The 15,577-nt window shown below is 38.3% G+C and overlaps 1 protein-coding gene across 6 annotated transcripts; it reads right to left on the bottom strand.

Moving 5' to 3' along the window:
• Nucleotides 1-1,535: 1,535 nt before the first annotated feature.
• On the bottom strand, nt 1,536-15,059 carry LOC111661168 (kinesin-like protein KIF23). Of its 6 annotated transcripts, XM_023414644.2 has the most exons (24): nt 15,016-15,059; nt 13,690-13,756; nt 13,217-13,345; nt 12,924-13,029; nt 12,476-12,612; nt 12,275-12,387; nt 11,925-12,095; nt 11,457-11,498; nt 10,921-11,033; nt 10,636-10,757; nt 10,324-10,426; nt 10,106-10,185; nt 9,829-9,948; nt 9,344-9,503; nt 9,021-9,185; nt 8,607-8,773; nt 8,250-8,423; nt 7,210-7,416; nt 6,625-6,954; nt 4,650-4,883; nt 4,349-4,437; nt 3,432-3,492; nt 3,155-3,195; nt 1,536-3,022 (listed from the first exon to the last, which is right to left on the bottom strand). In XM_023414644.2, exons 1-24 carry the CDS (start codon nt 15,027-15,029, stop codon nt 3,007-3,009), a joined length of 2,961 nt encoding a protein of 986 aa, XP_023270412.1. In that variant the 5' UTR covers nt 15,030-15,059; the 3' UTR covers nt 1,536-3,006. The 6 variants fall into 6 exon arrangements, with proteins under 6 accessions (XP_023270412.1, XP_023270413.1, XP_023270415.1 ...); XM_023414645.2 differs by lacking the exon at nt 11,457-11,498; XM_023414647.2 differs by lacking the exon at nt 6,625-6,954.
• Between the last annotated feature and the right edge of the window lie 518 nt (nt 15,060-15,577).

The raw sequence follows: 15,577 nt of genomic DNA on the forward strand, positions 1-15,577 counted from the left end.
GAACAGGAGTATAGTGCATTAGAATATTAGGATGCCAAGAGAAGAAGCAGTGGATGATTTGTTTAAGCTTTTGGAAGGATAAGAAAAGATACTGTTTGGAGCTGTTTCTTAAATGAAAATAACAGGACTAAGTAACTTGTTTCGGAAGTTTATATGTGATTAAAAAATGTTTCTGGAAGCAAGACCAAAGATTTTAGAGACACAATGCAAAATATGTGATAATATGTCCTTGTGAATTGCAGCTGGTGAACTTCTGTCATACAGTTAAGCCCAGAAGCAGAAAATCCACTCTTTTATTAGAGTCAAGTAGCTCCAGTTATTTCCAATGGTGTGACAGAATGTTTGCATGTACCAAAGGGCAGACCAAGTTGATCTTGTTTTTCATCACATAATGTATATGTAGCCTATCACGCCACAATCATTACTGAATAGCATGCTTGTTTCTCTTCCTTTTCGTTTACTTGTACATTATCACACCACTGTGTGTGTGTACACAGGCCAACAACACCCACTAAGCACTGTGTATCCACATCATATTTGTGTGCACCAGAAAAAAAATTAACCTGAAATTAAAAGCCTCAAACATCAAATACAGTGTTTTGTAATCTCTCGCTTTCACACTCGGCAGTACACAAAAAGGTGACCGTTCTAATACAATGAACCAAAGCAAACACAAAGTCCACAATGGGTAAGAGGAGCTGTGTTTAAGCAGCCATTAGCGAGTGTTTGAGTTAAAGAAGCCATTTAGTAAAGCAGTGCTGTCATGTGGTATTTGCTCCAACACTGCTTAAAGGCTGGCGAGTTAAACAAGCAGGGAAGGGTCAATATTTTCACAGGCAAGTTGCAGACACACGGGTTGAGATTGGCTGATAGCCGTTTGCCACATTCTTACCACTTCCAACCAATTAGTTGGGCCTTAGGACAGGATGGACATCCTGTGGAAATGACCAACTAATATTTGGCAATTTTTGGTGTGAAGTAATGAAGTAAATTAGCCTTAAATTGGAGTTAATAGGTATGTTCATTAAACAGCTGTCCATAGGTTTATTAGTCTGCAGCACTCCTTGCACTAGTACCCACCCTTGCTGTTGGTTTACTGGTTTAAATTTGAAGCGGATCTGATTTCTCAGTGATCCACATCTAAAAATATGTGCTCTCCCGGTTCCACCTGCTGTTCACATTGTAAACTACAAGTTTTCTGTCCCCTCTGGTAAATGTGCGTGAAAATCACTTACGCCTGATCAGGTAATAAATTCACTGCATAAATACTGTGTCCTTTGACCACAATATTAATAAAGCCTAACAAATTAACTGTGGAATGTGAAGTTTCTACATAGAGATCCATTGGGTACAAGGTATGTATAATTAATATACCTGATATTTCAAAGAGAAAGGTCACCAGACCATGTTTTTTTTTTTTTTAAACACGGTCTTGCTCCCTCGAGTATTCAGAGTTCAACACAGTACACTGGTGTAAATGAGCCTTTGTGACACACACACACACACAGCAACAAAGAAATACTATCACCAGAAGATAAGGATGGAAGAACTTTATCATTCAGAATTATCACTTTGTATTAGGACAGCACAAATTCAAAGACAGATGGTTGTTCTCGACACCATTATCCTCAAAGCATTTGAAACGCATTGGTGAAATTTTACACATCCAGAATACAAGCACAGACCCAGTCCACAGTATTTTAGCAGTGATGAGAAAAAACATAGACTTGCTAGTGTACACATCTGCATGGTTAGTAGTGTGGTTTGACATTTCTCACCTGTTGACAGACTAAATATGTGGTAGAAACAGGCAGAAAGTGTCTACTTTTCAGCAGGGCAACTGTGTGCTTAGCCTCAAAGTGAGCCTTTGACTTAGAGCTGAGTGGGCCACTGTGACAAAAAAAGAGGAGGAAATGTGTGTTTGACCTCTAGCTTTGACCTCTTTATACAATTTATTGACAGGAAATCCCACAATAACACATGCAATTCATGCTAATCTCCTCAGAGTTGGGATTTTATTCTAAAAATACATTTTGCTTTCATTTAGTCAATGTAAAAAAAAATTCAACAAGCTAAATAAACAAGCAATTTTGTTTGCCTTGTTTCCTTCTACTCTGATCAAATATGTAAAGACACTTCCAATACCACTACTTAATTTAAAACTGCTTAAAAATTAAGATTAACTGAAATAAACCCTCAGATTAGTAAAAAAAAAAAAAAAAAAAAAAAAAAAAAAAAAAAAAAAATGTCCCAGACTTTAAAATGGAGACTTTAAATTCTGTCATGGATTAAGAAATCATTATGACAAGATTTGGTGTTAGAATAAATTTAATGCCACCAATAAGAGCAGTGTGCTACACATCTCAGGAGTTGTTTCAACAAATTGAAGTAAAAAGCTTCATAATACTTATTTACAGGTGGTCAGAGATTGTTTCAGCAAAATCTACTTAACAGCTCTATATTTACAGCTGAAGCTCTACACATAGGAATTCTAAAACAATTTTGTTCTGTACTCTGTTTTTTGTATTCAGTCATAATATTAATGTAAATTAATAATCCTTTAAAAAAAAATTAAAATAAAAAAAAGGCAGGGACACTATAAAAAACGAACATTTTCTAAAGCTCATATATTCTAATCTTTGGGAAGCAGTAAAAAGCTGTGAAAAAGATTAAATAATAAAACTTTACATTTATCACAAAATATTCATATTGGGCTTTTTAATATGTCCATGTCTTTAAGAAGTAATAATTGTAGTATTCCAAAACGAAAACGCATAGAAAGTTTCAACTGAAATATTCTTCATTAATCAATATCTTGTTGGCTATGATTCAATTATAATTGCACCATAATAATTTGTAATAACATCAGATACAAGAGAAAAATGCTCTGGTTCTCAAAAAGGATGCATAGTTCCACATGGTGGTCCCTTCACCGCTCCAATTGTAATGACACATCTTGCATGTTTCCAAGACGAAAAAAAAAAGTCCCTTCATATGTTCAGCAACTTAAGGCTTCCTGCGTCTGGAAGAAAGAAAACAAAACCAAGTCCAAAACATTAATACCACTCATTTTAAATCCAAGACAACAGCTGGAATGTTGTCATCTATATAACTTGGTAAACAGTGTTTGTAACACACGCTTTTATCTGCTTACTTTTGATAGCCATGGCTTGAACTTGTGTTTGCCACTGGAGCCTAATGGGAGGAAATGGTTGAAAAGGGTTGACATATAAATTATGGTGACATCACAAACAACCATCAAATTATCCAGTTCATAGTCAATTAAAAATAGGTTGAAGGCCTTAATTATTGATACCTAAAAACATGTAGAAGGTGATAAATGTGTTAATTGCACACTAACATGACTAAAGAAAATAGGCATATAGTTTAATAGCAATTTTATATATCTTGTGGTACATTTGAGATCTTACTCTGTTTTCGATGTCCTCTACTTGAAGCGGTCCTTCTCCAGACCCGGATCGCCTCTTACGACTGAAACAAAAAGGATCTTTTGTCAGTTCTCTGGACAAAACAAATACCACTTTATTTGTATAGTCTACCTACAGAGAGTTTACGGAGTATTTGTCACATTTTATTAATCTTTGTTTAACATTTTAATGTTAATTACCAATTAGAAAATCTCTGTAGGTGAACGTAATGGCTTTTTAGCTGTTCAGTATAACAAGGTTGGTTTGATCAATGAAATACCTAAAAAACTATTATTGTTACAGGTTTTTAGTGTCAGTGTTTTTGAGCAGGAACCAGCCAAACAATCCTTCTTCCAGTTCCTTCCAGTCAGTGTTTTTTTTTATTTTTAGGTGTAAAGATGGTTTGGGTACTATGCAAAAGTTGCGTTTACAAACAACAAACAGGATGTTTGCCTTTCTAACTGTGCTACCATCCACTTGTTTTTATGCACATTAAAAAAAGCCCTTTTCACTCTGCTAAAAGCCACTCCATTGACTGCAGCAGTGTTGTCACAGTTTCCTTCGAACAGTTTTGCTACTTGTCTTAATTTTGATCCTTACAACTTTTTCCTGAAAACATCCCTCTCTGTATTTATGTGTAAATTGTGAAAGTTCTTGCTGCATGGGTTGAATGTATGTGGCACCTAAATACATTTCACAGATAAAGTATTTATTACTTTTAACTTAACGTCATAAGATATGGTTGGACCTGAAATGACATGATGCTGTCAAATACACATTACTAATACTAGTATTAAATGCTCACCACTGATTTAAACAACTATTTGATGTTACTGTATGACAGATAATGTTATATTGCTCTCTCTACACACACACACACAGACGTACCACAACTTGTAGTACTTTGGAAAATACTGTACCTTGGTGCTATTGGGCACTCTTGTTTTAGTGTCTCAATGTCAGTAAACTGCACAGCTTGTCCTCCACCTCTGGTCTTAAAAACATTACCCTGGGGAAGTTTAAAAAAAGAACTCACAAAATGTTGAAGGAAGAATACAGGAAGAAGCGTATATAAAATCAACAGTGAAGAAGGGGAGCAGTGTCCAATTATTATCTAAAACGGGACCTAAGTGTGAAATCAAACTGAATGTGATTAAAGTCAAATTCATGCAAGATATAAAACAATTAGGAGTCTCAAATTAAGTAATTATGTAATTTTACCTTGATCAGTTTGGTCTCGATCTCCCCGTCAGAGGCAAGCTCTTGATGTCTAAGTACATACTTGTGGCATTTAGACAGAGCTTTCTCGTTAGGGGTTGACACTTTGATTGCATTGGGTATGATTGGCTGCATGACAGTGTCTAGGTCCAAATTAGAAGGTGGTTTGTGGTCTACCCATTTCTCCCCACCCGCAGAGTGTGAGCGCCTGTGCATTGGACGAACTGGAGGGGCCGTCTGGTGATCCCAGTGTGAGAAAGACAAACCAGAAAGTTATTCACATGTGACACCAGCAGTGACCATTTTAAGTTTGTCAGGGCTAGCAGTGAAGGTTGATCATTAGAGATTGTTAGTTTGCATTGAAAATAAATGTACTACTGGAAGTCATAGAGGGACAAGACAAGTCCCACCGGATATAATTTGTTTAAAAATACAGTTCACATTTCTTAGGGTCCAAAGGTACCGTAACCCTCCTACATGGAAACTCGAATAACAATCCAAAGGAACATTATTATAGTCTTCCAGTACTATATTTTTTTTCCAACTACCATTACATTGAAAATAGCCCAGTAAAGTCAGAAAGAATTAGCATGCAAAGCAGCACAAAAGTAGAGTGGAAATGGTTGGAGGAATACAAAACTACATGCAAAAACTAACAGAAATGTTTTTTAGATTAGGGGCAAGATGTATGCTAAAGTACAGATGACTGATACAGTCTTTAACTATGGCACAGTCTTAAGGAATTGCAAACAACGCATAGCAATAACGAAAGGGAAAGTCTAAAAGATAATTCAATTTTGTGCCAAAATAATTGTGTGAATGTGAAGTGATTTATGGTGAGACAGAATCATAGACTGTAAATAAAGATGGACGTAGCCTCCGTGACGTCACCCATAGGTTTCCAAAGAGCGCCTCTGCCACACTCCCAGCTAATCTAAAAATGGGCAAAGAGGAGGAACGCGCAGCGAGCCGAGACTTTAGTGCACGTCGGCTTATGCACTCATCTGTCTGTCACTCAAAGCGGCACGCTCTCAATTAAGCAGATCTTTAAGCCTTAATAAAATGTAAATGAGTTTGTTGTATAAAAATTCACCCCCCATAGTTGTCATGAAGGAGAAAATTAGCTAAAATGTTTTTGTACCAGGCTGTAAACGTGTTTATTTCTGCTTTTAACATGGGAGTCTATGGGGATTGACTCGCTTTTGGAGCCAGGCTCAAGCAGCAATTCGAAGAACTGCAGTTTTTGGTACTTATGCGTAGGCTTCATTTTTCAGCCTTGGAGGTTGCCACTTGGAAAGAACACTATAAACCCTAAGAACTCACCTTTAAATCATTATGTTGGTTCTTTTTGGTTTCAACATAATGACCACATTAATAAAGGGATCAGTTACAATTACTTACTCTGCGTAATGGTAGCAGCGGTATTAGATGTTTAGTGTACAGTTATGCAAACTCCAGCTCCATAAAAGCCAGAAATATGCATGGCAATGCCTCAGTGAAAAGACATGAAAATTAAAACATAATGGCCAGATTCTTGATTGTTGCAGTTGTTAAAAGTGGACCCTAAAGATATTATGCAAGCGGAGTACGTTTTTTGGCCTACTTCTGCAAGTGTGCAATACTGCACTGCTGCTATGTGGTACAGGTGTGTGTGTTTGTTTTAATGGCCAGTTTGTCATTTTAAGTGGTGCCACTGAAATGTGTGACGATACGGTACAAGGAAAAAGTAATTCTACAGAGCAGTTGGAAACAGGGAACAGAAAGAACTACAAACATGATCTAACTACTCACAGGGCTTAAGATGCAAGTCAGGATGCAGGATCTTGACGAGTACACTGGACAACACGTATGGAGCACTTCTACTCGTGCATTTGGAAACAAACAGGCGAAGCTCTATACTAAGGCAAGGCTTAGACTACAGGCTCAGACAGAAAGACAACATATTCTTAACAACATCTAGGTTCTAACACACACTAACCCTTGTGCCTGCCTCTAGGTCTAGCCCATAGACAAGAGTCGTAGCAGAGGCCTCAGTGTCTTTGGCCCAGTGTTGGCCTCTCCTGCGACCCACACTGCTGGTGCCGTGGCATTGGGCGGGAGTCCGGCTCCTGTACTGGGGAGTCCCAGGGTACCTAGTCTGGCTGCTTGAGTCTATAGGGAACCTCTGCTCCCACTCGGAGACGCAGGAGGCCACTGAACGTAGAGATGAAGAGGAGGTAGAGGAGGTAGTGGAAGAGGAGGTGGGGTAAGCTTCTTGAACTGCCCTAACATTGCCTCGTTTTTGGTGAGAAGGGGTTTGGCTCAAGTCCTGAAAGTGATGAGGAAATGGGGCCAAGCATTGTGGATGTTAGCGATGCGTCCAGACTGACACAAATACACAACAGGGTAACGTGTAGTATACAAGCTGCTGTGCACAGTGAGCACAGAAATCTGAGAATTCAGACTGAAGAGTATCACAATAATAATTAGTACCATGCAAAATTTCCACGTGAAAAAAGTTTCATAAGAGAGTGATCAAGTGCACACTGATGGAACAGGCAGTATTACCGAGTACATAACTCACAGGAAGTGGTGATGGTGAGGCAGATCTCTTCTGGGCGTTGTTACGGTCTCTCTCCCTTGAGGGCCTCTCAGGCTTCTCTGGGCGCCCAGTGAGACAGCCGCCACTGCTGCTGCTCTCTGTCACTATGGCCTTGAGCTGCTTCAATTTTTCATCTTTCACCCACAACTTGTTCTGCATCTCCAGCTGCTTTGCGTTCACTCGTCTTTCCTAATGGGAAAAACACCAGAAGCAACTGAAGGAACAGGCTCATTAATTAATTCTATGACAAAATTCTCTGAGATATTGCGGCTCACATGTCTCATTTCTAAATGAATGATAAGTTGAATTTTGCCAACTACAAAGTTCTTGCGCTACAAATTTTACCTGATGAAGGGTTGAGGAGCCAAACATAGTAAAGTGAGTACAAGTGATCGACAAAATGTTGGATTTTTTTGTTCTTTCAAAGCTGAATCTCAAGTCTGTCACAGCCTTTTTGTTTTATGCTTTGTTATATTATAAAAAGGGAAAATAATAATAATTTCTTATTTTGGCTCTATCCTCTTAAATTAACCTTTCAGTAGTAGTCAAGAAGATATATTAATATTTATGTTGATGGAGTTTGTTATTTTTTGGCAAAAGACATCATTCTTACTAATTGTTTTGTGTACTACCCGACACTGCACAAAACCACCTTTGGTGAGTAATGAGATTGAAGTAGTCATGTCTTTCTCTTTAAGAACAGGTCATAAATGACTTTTTACAAAGTCACTCACAGTAGTCAGCATCTTCTGTGGTTTTGCTCCATGTGAATTCTGCATTCTTCTAACTTCTGTTTTTCCATGTGTAAGAGTAAGGAAAGTAAATAATCTATCTCACAATGTTTTGCTCCTACTTTTTTTGATATGCTTGACCAGTGACCACCACAACTAAAAAAAGGAAGTGAACAGCACAAACAAACATTCAGCTCCCTTGATGTAAATTATTGACAAGTATGTGCAAGCCTTCAATATACAAACCAAATGTTACCAAATAGTAGGGCTACTGTCAATAATGCCACTTACACACTCTTTCTCCCACTTGAGTTTGGTGTCTGTCACCATGCCCTGCATGCGATGCTCCATGCGCCTCCTCTCTGACAGCTCTCTCTGTAGCCTCTGCTCACGCGTCTCCAGCTCCTGCTTAAGTGAGCGTTTATCATGCTCATACATGTCTGTTGTCTTTTGCAGGATATCGATCTGAAGAGGAATGCCAGTAATGTGAGGAGAAACAAAAACAAAAACAGTAATAGTAAGTAGAAGCTTCACTTAAGACAGATCAAAAAATTCCAATTTACATATTCTTACTTTTATAAACATGGTTAAAATGTTGCAAACCAACTATAGAAGAAAGAATAAAAGAGAGAGTGAAGGAGAAAACACCTTGTATTCCAATGTTTTAGATTTTTTCTCTAATCGTTCCATCTCCGTCCTCTGGTTGATGATGACTTTGTCTTTCTGGCTCAGTTTGCTTTGTTGATCATGCAGGTAGGTCTCCTTTGCGTTGATCTGACTGTCAAACTGCTCAAGCATACACTTCAGTGTACTGGCTGTAAGAGAAAACAAATTAATGTAAGCCGTCAGCCATTTGGCTTGAAAGGTTTTAAACTCTACTCTAACTTACAATGTCGCTCTTTAATGCAGACAAACAAAAAATACTCTGAACACAAAAACCTCCCGTCCCAATTCCATGACTGTGACCAAACTACCGATTCACCTTTGCTCTACTGAATATTAAATTGCTGCTGCCTAAAATCATGAAGTAGGCTATCTGTGATGTAGAAAACAGGCCTGTACCAGTTTTGTTGAACTGGTCTGTCATCATCTGACGAATACGATGCCTCGTTTCCAGGACTTCAATCAGGCGAGGCAGCGTCCGATCATCATCTGGGTCCACCAGCTCACAAGGAGGCAGGGCTGGAAGGCTTTCTATGAGCTGATTCAGCAGAGCTGGGTCATCTACTGTGTGAACGAGAATATGTCATTATAAATGCTTGCGCAGAATTAGAAACATACAGTGAATAAAGCAGCTACATTTCTGAGATGCAGATCAGACATGTAAGAATCAAACACGAAACAAGCACAATGAGGCTTGTAGTGAATACTTAAGGATGATGTACCAGCATTACTAGGACCTCCTCGCTCTTCCAGGTGACGTGAAAACTCATCTCTGAATGCCTGGTTTCTGTGCCTGCGTCCTGCAGCAAGGCCACAGATTGGCCGGTCTACTGGTCGTGCCACCTCCACTTCCTGCGTCATCTCTGCAAAGCGCATCACCAGCTGCAGCACATACAATGGAATAGCATTAAAAATACACTCCCTCACTTCCTTAAAGCACGTAGCAGTGTTCCAAAGTAAATGTGGATCTTTTGCAACCCAAATGAGGAAATCCATATATTTATGGGGCAAAGAAAGAAAACCAGGGAGTGGATATTTAGCAATCTTGTAAAATTTTTTGTTGTGGTTTGATGGCAAACCAGACAGCAGTGCAATGATGCATTTTTAAGTTCAGACATGCAAAGGATGACGATGATGTAAAGAAAGTGAGAATAAGAGATAAGATTTTACATTCAAGCCATTCTACAAAACAAATACAATATCTTACCATAGTTTCTTCATAATCATCTGCGTTTGGGTTGACACACACAATCATCCTGACTTTCCCTTCTCCATCAAAATAGTTTTTAAACAGATGTGTAACTTTAGAGTCCCTGTATGGCACCATCTGGAAGAAAAAAAAAACCTTTGTGAAACTGCACTTATTGTAAAATGACCAACAATAAGAATGCAGATGAATATTTCTCCACAAAGAAATAAAACAGAGTAACAGTTAAAAAAGAAACAATACAGATACGATGATGAACATATGATAAAATACCAACCTTATTAGTTCCACACATCTGGTTTTCACGCAGGACTTCCATACACGTGCGCAGTGTCATCAAGGACTGGTTAATATTACCTGTAAATGACACATCAGAGACATTTGGACAAACACTATTACTAAAGACATAAAAAATAGCTTCAAAAAATCTGAGGGTAAAAGGAAAATGCCTCTGATCAACTTCACAGACAAGCCCACAGTAAGGAATGAACTGACCTGCTTCACGGAGACGGCTTCCCTCTGCTCTGGTTCTGCTGGTGCGCTCACTGCCTGCCAGGTCAACCAGACAGAGCTGGCTCACATTCACCTGGTTTTTGTCCTGTGTTCCAACACATCGTTAGCATAATTATAGACCGGCTGAATCATTTGTGACACAGGAGGTGTGCTTATTTGGCCTGTTTTTGTTACAGCCTGATTAGCTTAAATTGAAATTCACAAAGGTTTCTCTGGCTGTCATTGAATAATCACTTGTCATAAAATCATGAAATGAAAATCATTTTCCAATATGCAACTGGAGCTGTATGTCACCTGTAGAATGTGGTCACCATCAGCATCCAGTGGTGCCTGGGCCAGCTTTACTGTGAACACACTGTGGGAGCGACTGGATTCACGGTTGAGCTGAGTGTTGGCTATCCTCCTTTTCTTTTGTCCTGGAGACACAGCAGATCATAAATACAATGTGTGACATTAACAAGAGCAGTAACAGTATCTTGTAATACAGACTGGTCTGCATGTTACGAGAACACACATAAGACAATATACATAAAATATAATACAATGTAACTATAGGCAAAAGAAATTATTACCACTCACCCTTCCAAAAGACTTCAAAAGCCTCTTCCGTAGATTTTACCTCAACTTCTGTGCAGCCAGCCACATACATGTTATGATTCTGATCTTCACGGAGAATCTTGGATTGAGGCGGTCTGAAACAAGTTATTCAAAATGATCAACAACACACACCAATAATGTATCACAATGTTTTGCTTTAGTATGACAAGCAGCAAAAGCTCGAATGACAAATGCTTGATGTTAGTGTCAACAACAAAATAAAATACAATCTAGAGACACATACAAACACATACAGGGGTACAGACACATGCACAACTAGTTTACACACAAGCGAGATGTTTTATATCTCTGCATCAACAGTAACAGCCGGGAGCCAATCCTTAAAGACAACAGCCACTGAAATTACACAAAGCTAGTAAACTACACCTATTCTATATACAGGGCTTTGGATTAATGGGATGGAAATACACTGAGGACTCACGGAAAATATCAGCTACAGCCAAGTTACAAGTACAAATAAATAAAGCACTGTGTAATGTTCTTTACTGGCCACATACATGAACTCATTGTTCCTTACAGGTGTGCCTCCGCCAAGCCACCTAACAAAAACAGGACTTTTAAAAAGTGTATCTTTTCAACACAGAACTACAAAGCAAAAAACTTACTCAGAATATACATGGAACAGAGGCAAAGTGGTTATAATGGAGAAACACATGGCTGCAATTACTAAAAAAATATTTGTAGTGGACATTAGTAGTGAATTTTGTGACGTTGTGGATACAGTTGGGAAGCTGTATGAGTCACCATCTCATACAAAAAAATACCACAAACTAGTCTTTTAAGCATTCCGCCATTAAGTTTAGTGCAAATCTGTTCAGTACTTTTTACTTAATTCTGCTGACAAAAAACAGAATCTCAAAGGTGGAGGTAATAACCTCAATACAAATAAGATTTGTACAGGAAACCCTTCAACATGACAATGTGTTTCAAAAAGCACAGTTGAAATTTGAAATCTGGTGTCTTACTTTGGTCTGATTGGGTCAAACGGAGCATCTTCAAGGAGATCATAAATATAGTTATTATAGATCTCGATGTAGGACACAAAGACGCTGTAACAACAGTCTTCATCCACATTCTCAGATTTACATGCCTCCTCTGAGCTGATCATGTCTGCAAACTCTGGGTCAGGCTTCTGCCTAAAAAATAAAGAAAATAAAATGGGAAAAAAAATTACATCATAAACAGCAGTCATCATGAAATTTAAATCCAGTTCCCTCCAATTTTAATCAGTACTCATGAACACCATACATTAATATAGTAAGTACTAGTAAGTAAGTATAGTAAGTAAAAAGTATAATAATTTTTACTCAGATACCTGGAAGATGGTGTTTTGGGCACTGACTGCTGACTGTCTCGCTTCTGTCTCTCCAGGAGAGCATCAACTTGACCTTGAATTTCCATCCCATTCTTGTCATCTGGTTTAAACACCTAATGAAGATATAAAACATTTCAAGTAAATGTACACCCTGTATTTTTTAGACCAAGTGTGCAAAACATAAATGAATGAAAGACGTACAAATCTTTTGGCCTGAAAGGGACCAATGCTGTTGAAGAGCATGTCCAAAGAACGAGGGAGGAGTCCACCTTCCCCAGGTGAGCCGGTCATGGTGAAGGTCTTACCACTTCCAGTAACACCATATGTAAACAGCAGACCTATGAACATGGAATATCACAATCACATAACCAAAGAAAGGGTTAGAGCAGTCTGTTATACTTTTTATAGTATTTGATGATGGTCAGATAAAACATGCTGTATATGTGGTTATACGTTTTATCTGACCAAAGGTCTTAAAAAGCAGCCAATTGTCACAATTGTGACTTTTGATATTTTTGCTTGATAAAGTTCAATGATTAATTGGTTCACATTTTCTGCTGATCCACTAATCCTTTCAGCACTAGAGAGGATAAATAGTCTACAGTTTATGGGTTACTGCACAGTGCATGTCACCTTGCCATAAACTTACCATTCTTACAGTGAATAAGGTCGTCTACCAGTGGCTTGGCAACATCCTCAAACAGCTCCATTTGAGTGGTATTAATACCAAATACTTTTTTAAAGGAGTACTGTGTCTAAAGAATACACAAAGAAAGAACATTCAGCAAACATGAATGGCAATCAAAAGAAATTGTATGATAGTGAGCCAAGAGCCATTATTATTACCATGTATTAAAAGAGTTCATGTCAAAGACATACAGACAGACTGATTTGTTTTACATACTCATAACTTTCCATGCAGAAACGCAGCAACACATTTACCTCTTTGTATTCCCCATTGCGGTTGGCTTTAAGACCATCAGGAGCATGCAGCTGAATAGTGGAGCTGCTGATCATCTCAATACAACATTCCTCATCTCCTGCTCCAAGTGGTCGTATACGGCAGTATACCTACATACAGAAAAATAAATTAATTAATTAATTATGCCTGGTGTTTATTAATAAATTCTAGGCCATTTCTGTAAAGCTCAGTTTTTATATCTGGATTTGAAGTCTATACATAAGCTGAGAAAGGCATCACAGCTGAAAGAACTACATTCAAATAAATTTAAGTCTTGAATAGTGTGTTTATAAGAATTACTAGATTAGCTAAACATAAATTCAGTTTTGGTAAAATGGTGACTTTTCCTTTCATTTCTATTAAGGGCTTGAATAGAGAAACAAATTTCCTTTTTACTGAGACTGTGGTGTGATAGTGTTTCAGTTTAAGGATAAGCAAAGTGGTGTTTACTTACTCCAACAGGATCTTTCTCTATGTTGGATGCCTTCTTTGGGCCAAGCCTCCGAGGAGTCTTACCTTTGCTGTATGTGATGAAGCAATACAGAATCATTGTCAAACACAAAATTGTATGCTGCATTAAACTTACTGTCTGGGTAGTTAATAATCCATATGATTCACCTAAGTAACTTACACTACATAGCCAAATGTATGGGGACACCTAAACAATACCTGGCTCTCACTCTGAGGTCCAATTCATCCTCAAGGTGTTGAATGGGTTGAGGTCAGGGCTTTGTGCGAGCCACTCGAGCTCTTCCACACAAACCTCAAAATTTATGGTATTGTTCACTGTCATGTAGTGATGGGAAAGGGATTTCCACAAAATTGAGAACACAGTATTGTCTTAAATAGTCTGTCTAATATTAAGATTCTCCTAAATTAGAAGTAAGGGGCCAAGGCCAGAAGTTGGAAGAATCCAAACCAGACCAAAAATACATCTATGTACAAAGGTATGTTGTGAGTAATAATGTCCATACTTTAGACCATGTAGTACAATGTTCTGTGACAATCCAGCGGTGATAGTCAGCTAAAATATGAACGTAACATTATATTCGCCATGTTAGACTAACTAAAACGTTAAAGTTTTTGCATTTTTAGTAGAGAAACACTATGACTTAAAGAATAGGCCTACCAGGCACAGGCCCAGAGGCTCAAGGGGACCCAAATGGTAAATGGTAAATGGTAAGGGGACCCAAATCCAGAGTCTGTTTGAAGTGACTGTTAATACTTATTGTAGTAAAGTCAAACAACTACAGAAGGCACAAAACAACTACAATGATATGCAAACGACCACACAGAGACAAAATGATAACACAGACACAAAAACAACTACAAGGAGTCACGAAATGATTACAAAGACGCAAAATAACTAGACGCAAAAGACTAAAAAGAGTCGTTAAACGAGACAATAGTCTATGAAAATAGACACCAAACAACTACAACTTCTTCTTCAGCCTGGCGGGTTAGGGAGAATTTTACTAATGTGGGCCCAGGGGCGCGTTGTCTCATAATCTGTCTATGACATAATTGCAACGTTAAGTTATTTGAAAAGTTAATGCTGAGCTCGTACGCTAACATCGACCAGTTTTCAGTCACCCAGCCTGCGTTGACCAGACGGCGAGCTAAGCTAACGCTACGGAGCTAACTACTCTTTATCTAGAAAGCAACCACTATCAGGTTATGTCAGTTACCCTATCTAGATAATGTTTAACGCACTGTATAGTTGTGGACTGTTGCTTTTTTTATTTTTATCGAGCTTAATGTAATAGAGGGTAGTACTCACCCTGGTCTCTGCATTGTTGTTGGTCAGCTCTCTCACAGAGCGCCTCTTCTCAATTTGAAAAATTCCCTCTTGTGAAACGTCAGTCCAACAGTCACATATTTCAGCCAATCACAGCGCAGACCGGTAGCTCTGCAGCGGAAGTCCCGCCTTCTTCTTCTTTTTTTTTTTTTTTTTTTTTTTTTTTTAAATGGCGGTTAGGTACCAACGTTAAGGTGTATTGCTGCCACCTGCTATGCTGGAATGTGGACCAGCGTTGATAAACCGTTAAAATGAATACTATTCATTAATCCAGTTCCCCTCAAGTAAACTGATAAACTGTTACAACTTCCTACTCCAAGAGTTAATTCTGAATTCTTTTGAATGTGGGGTTTTCCACATTTTCATTTGTCACTTATGACATTTAATAGGTATTTTAAAGGAATATACATCCACTGGTACTACTATTGACAAAGTCAATGCCCCTATTGTTATGTTTCGCTCAGACTCTAGCTTTAGGACAGATTAATACAGACTTAAATGTTCTTGAGCAAAGGAATAACATATGTGACATTTTGCCTTTTAT

This window comes from Seriola lalandi, unplaced genomic scaffold (genome assembly GCF_002814215.2).
Source record: "Seriola lalandi dorsalis isolate HSWRI2012SDOR001 ecotype SW California unplaced genomic scaffold, Sedor1 jcf7180002054537, whole genome shotgun sequence".
NCBI lineage: Eukaryota > Metazoa > Chordata > Actinopteri > Carangiformes > Carangidae > Seriola > Seriola lalandi.

Coding starts and splice junctions, on each gene's coding strand:
- LOC111661168 (XM_023414644.2), bottom strand. Junction 9,186..9,343: donor AGGAGGTCCTAGTAATGCTG/GTACATCATCCT, acceptor TCGTTCACACAG/TAGATGACCCAGCTCTGCTG. Junction 6,955..7,209: donor CCTCACCATCACCACTTCCT/GTGAGTTATGTA, acceptor CATCACTTTCAG/GACTTGAGCCAAACCCCTTC.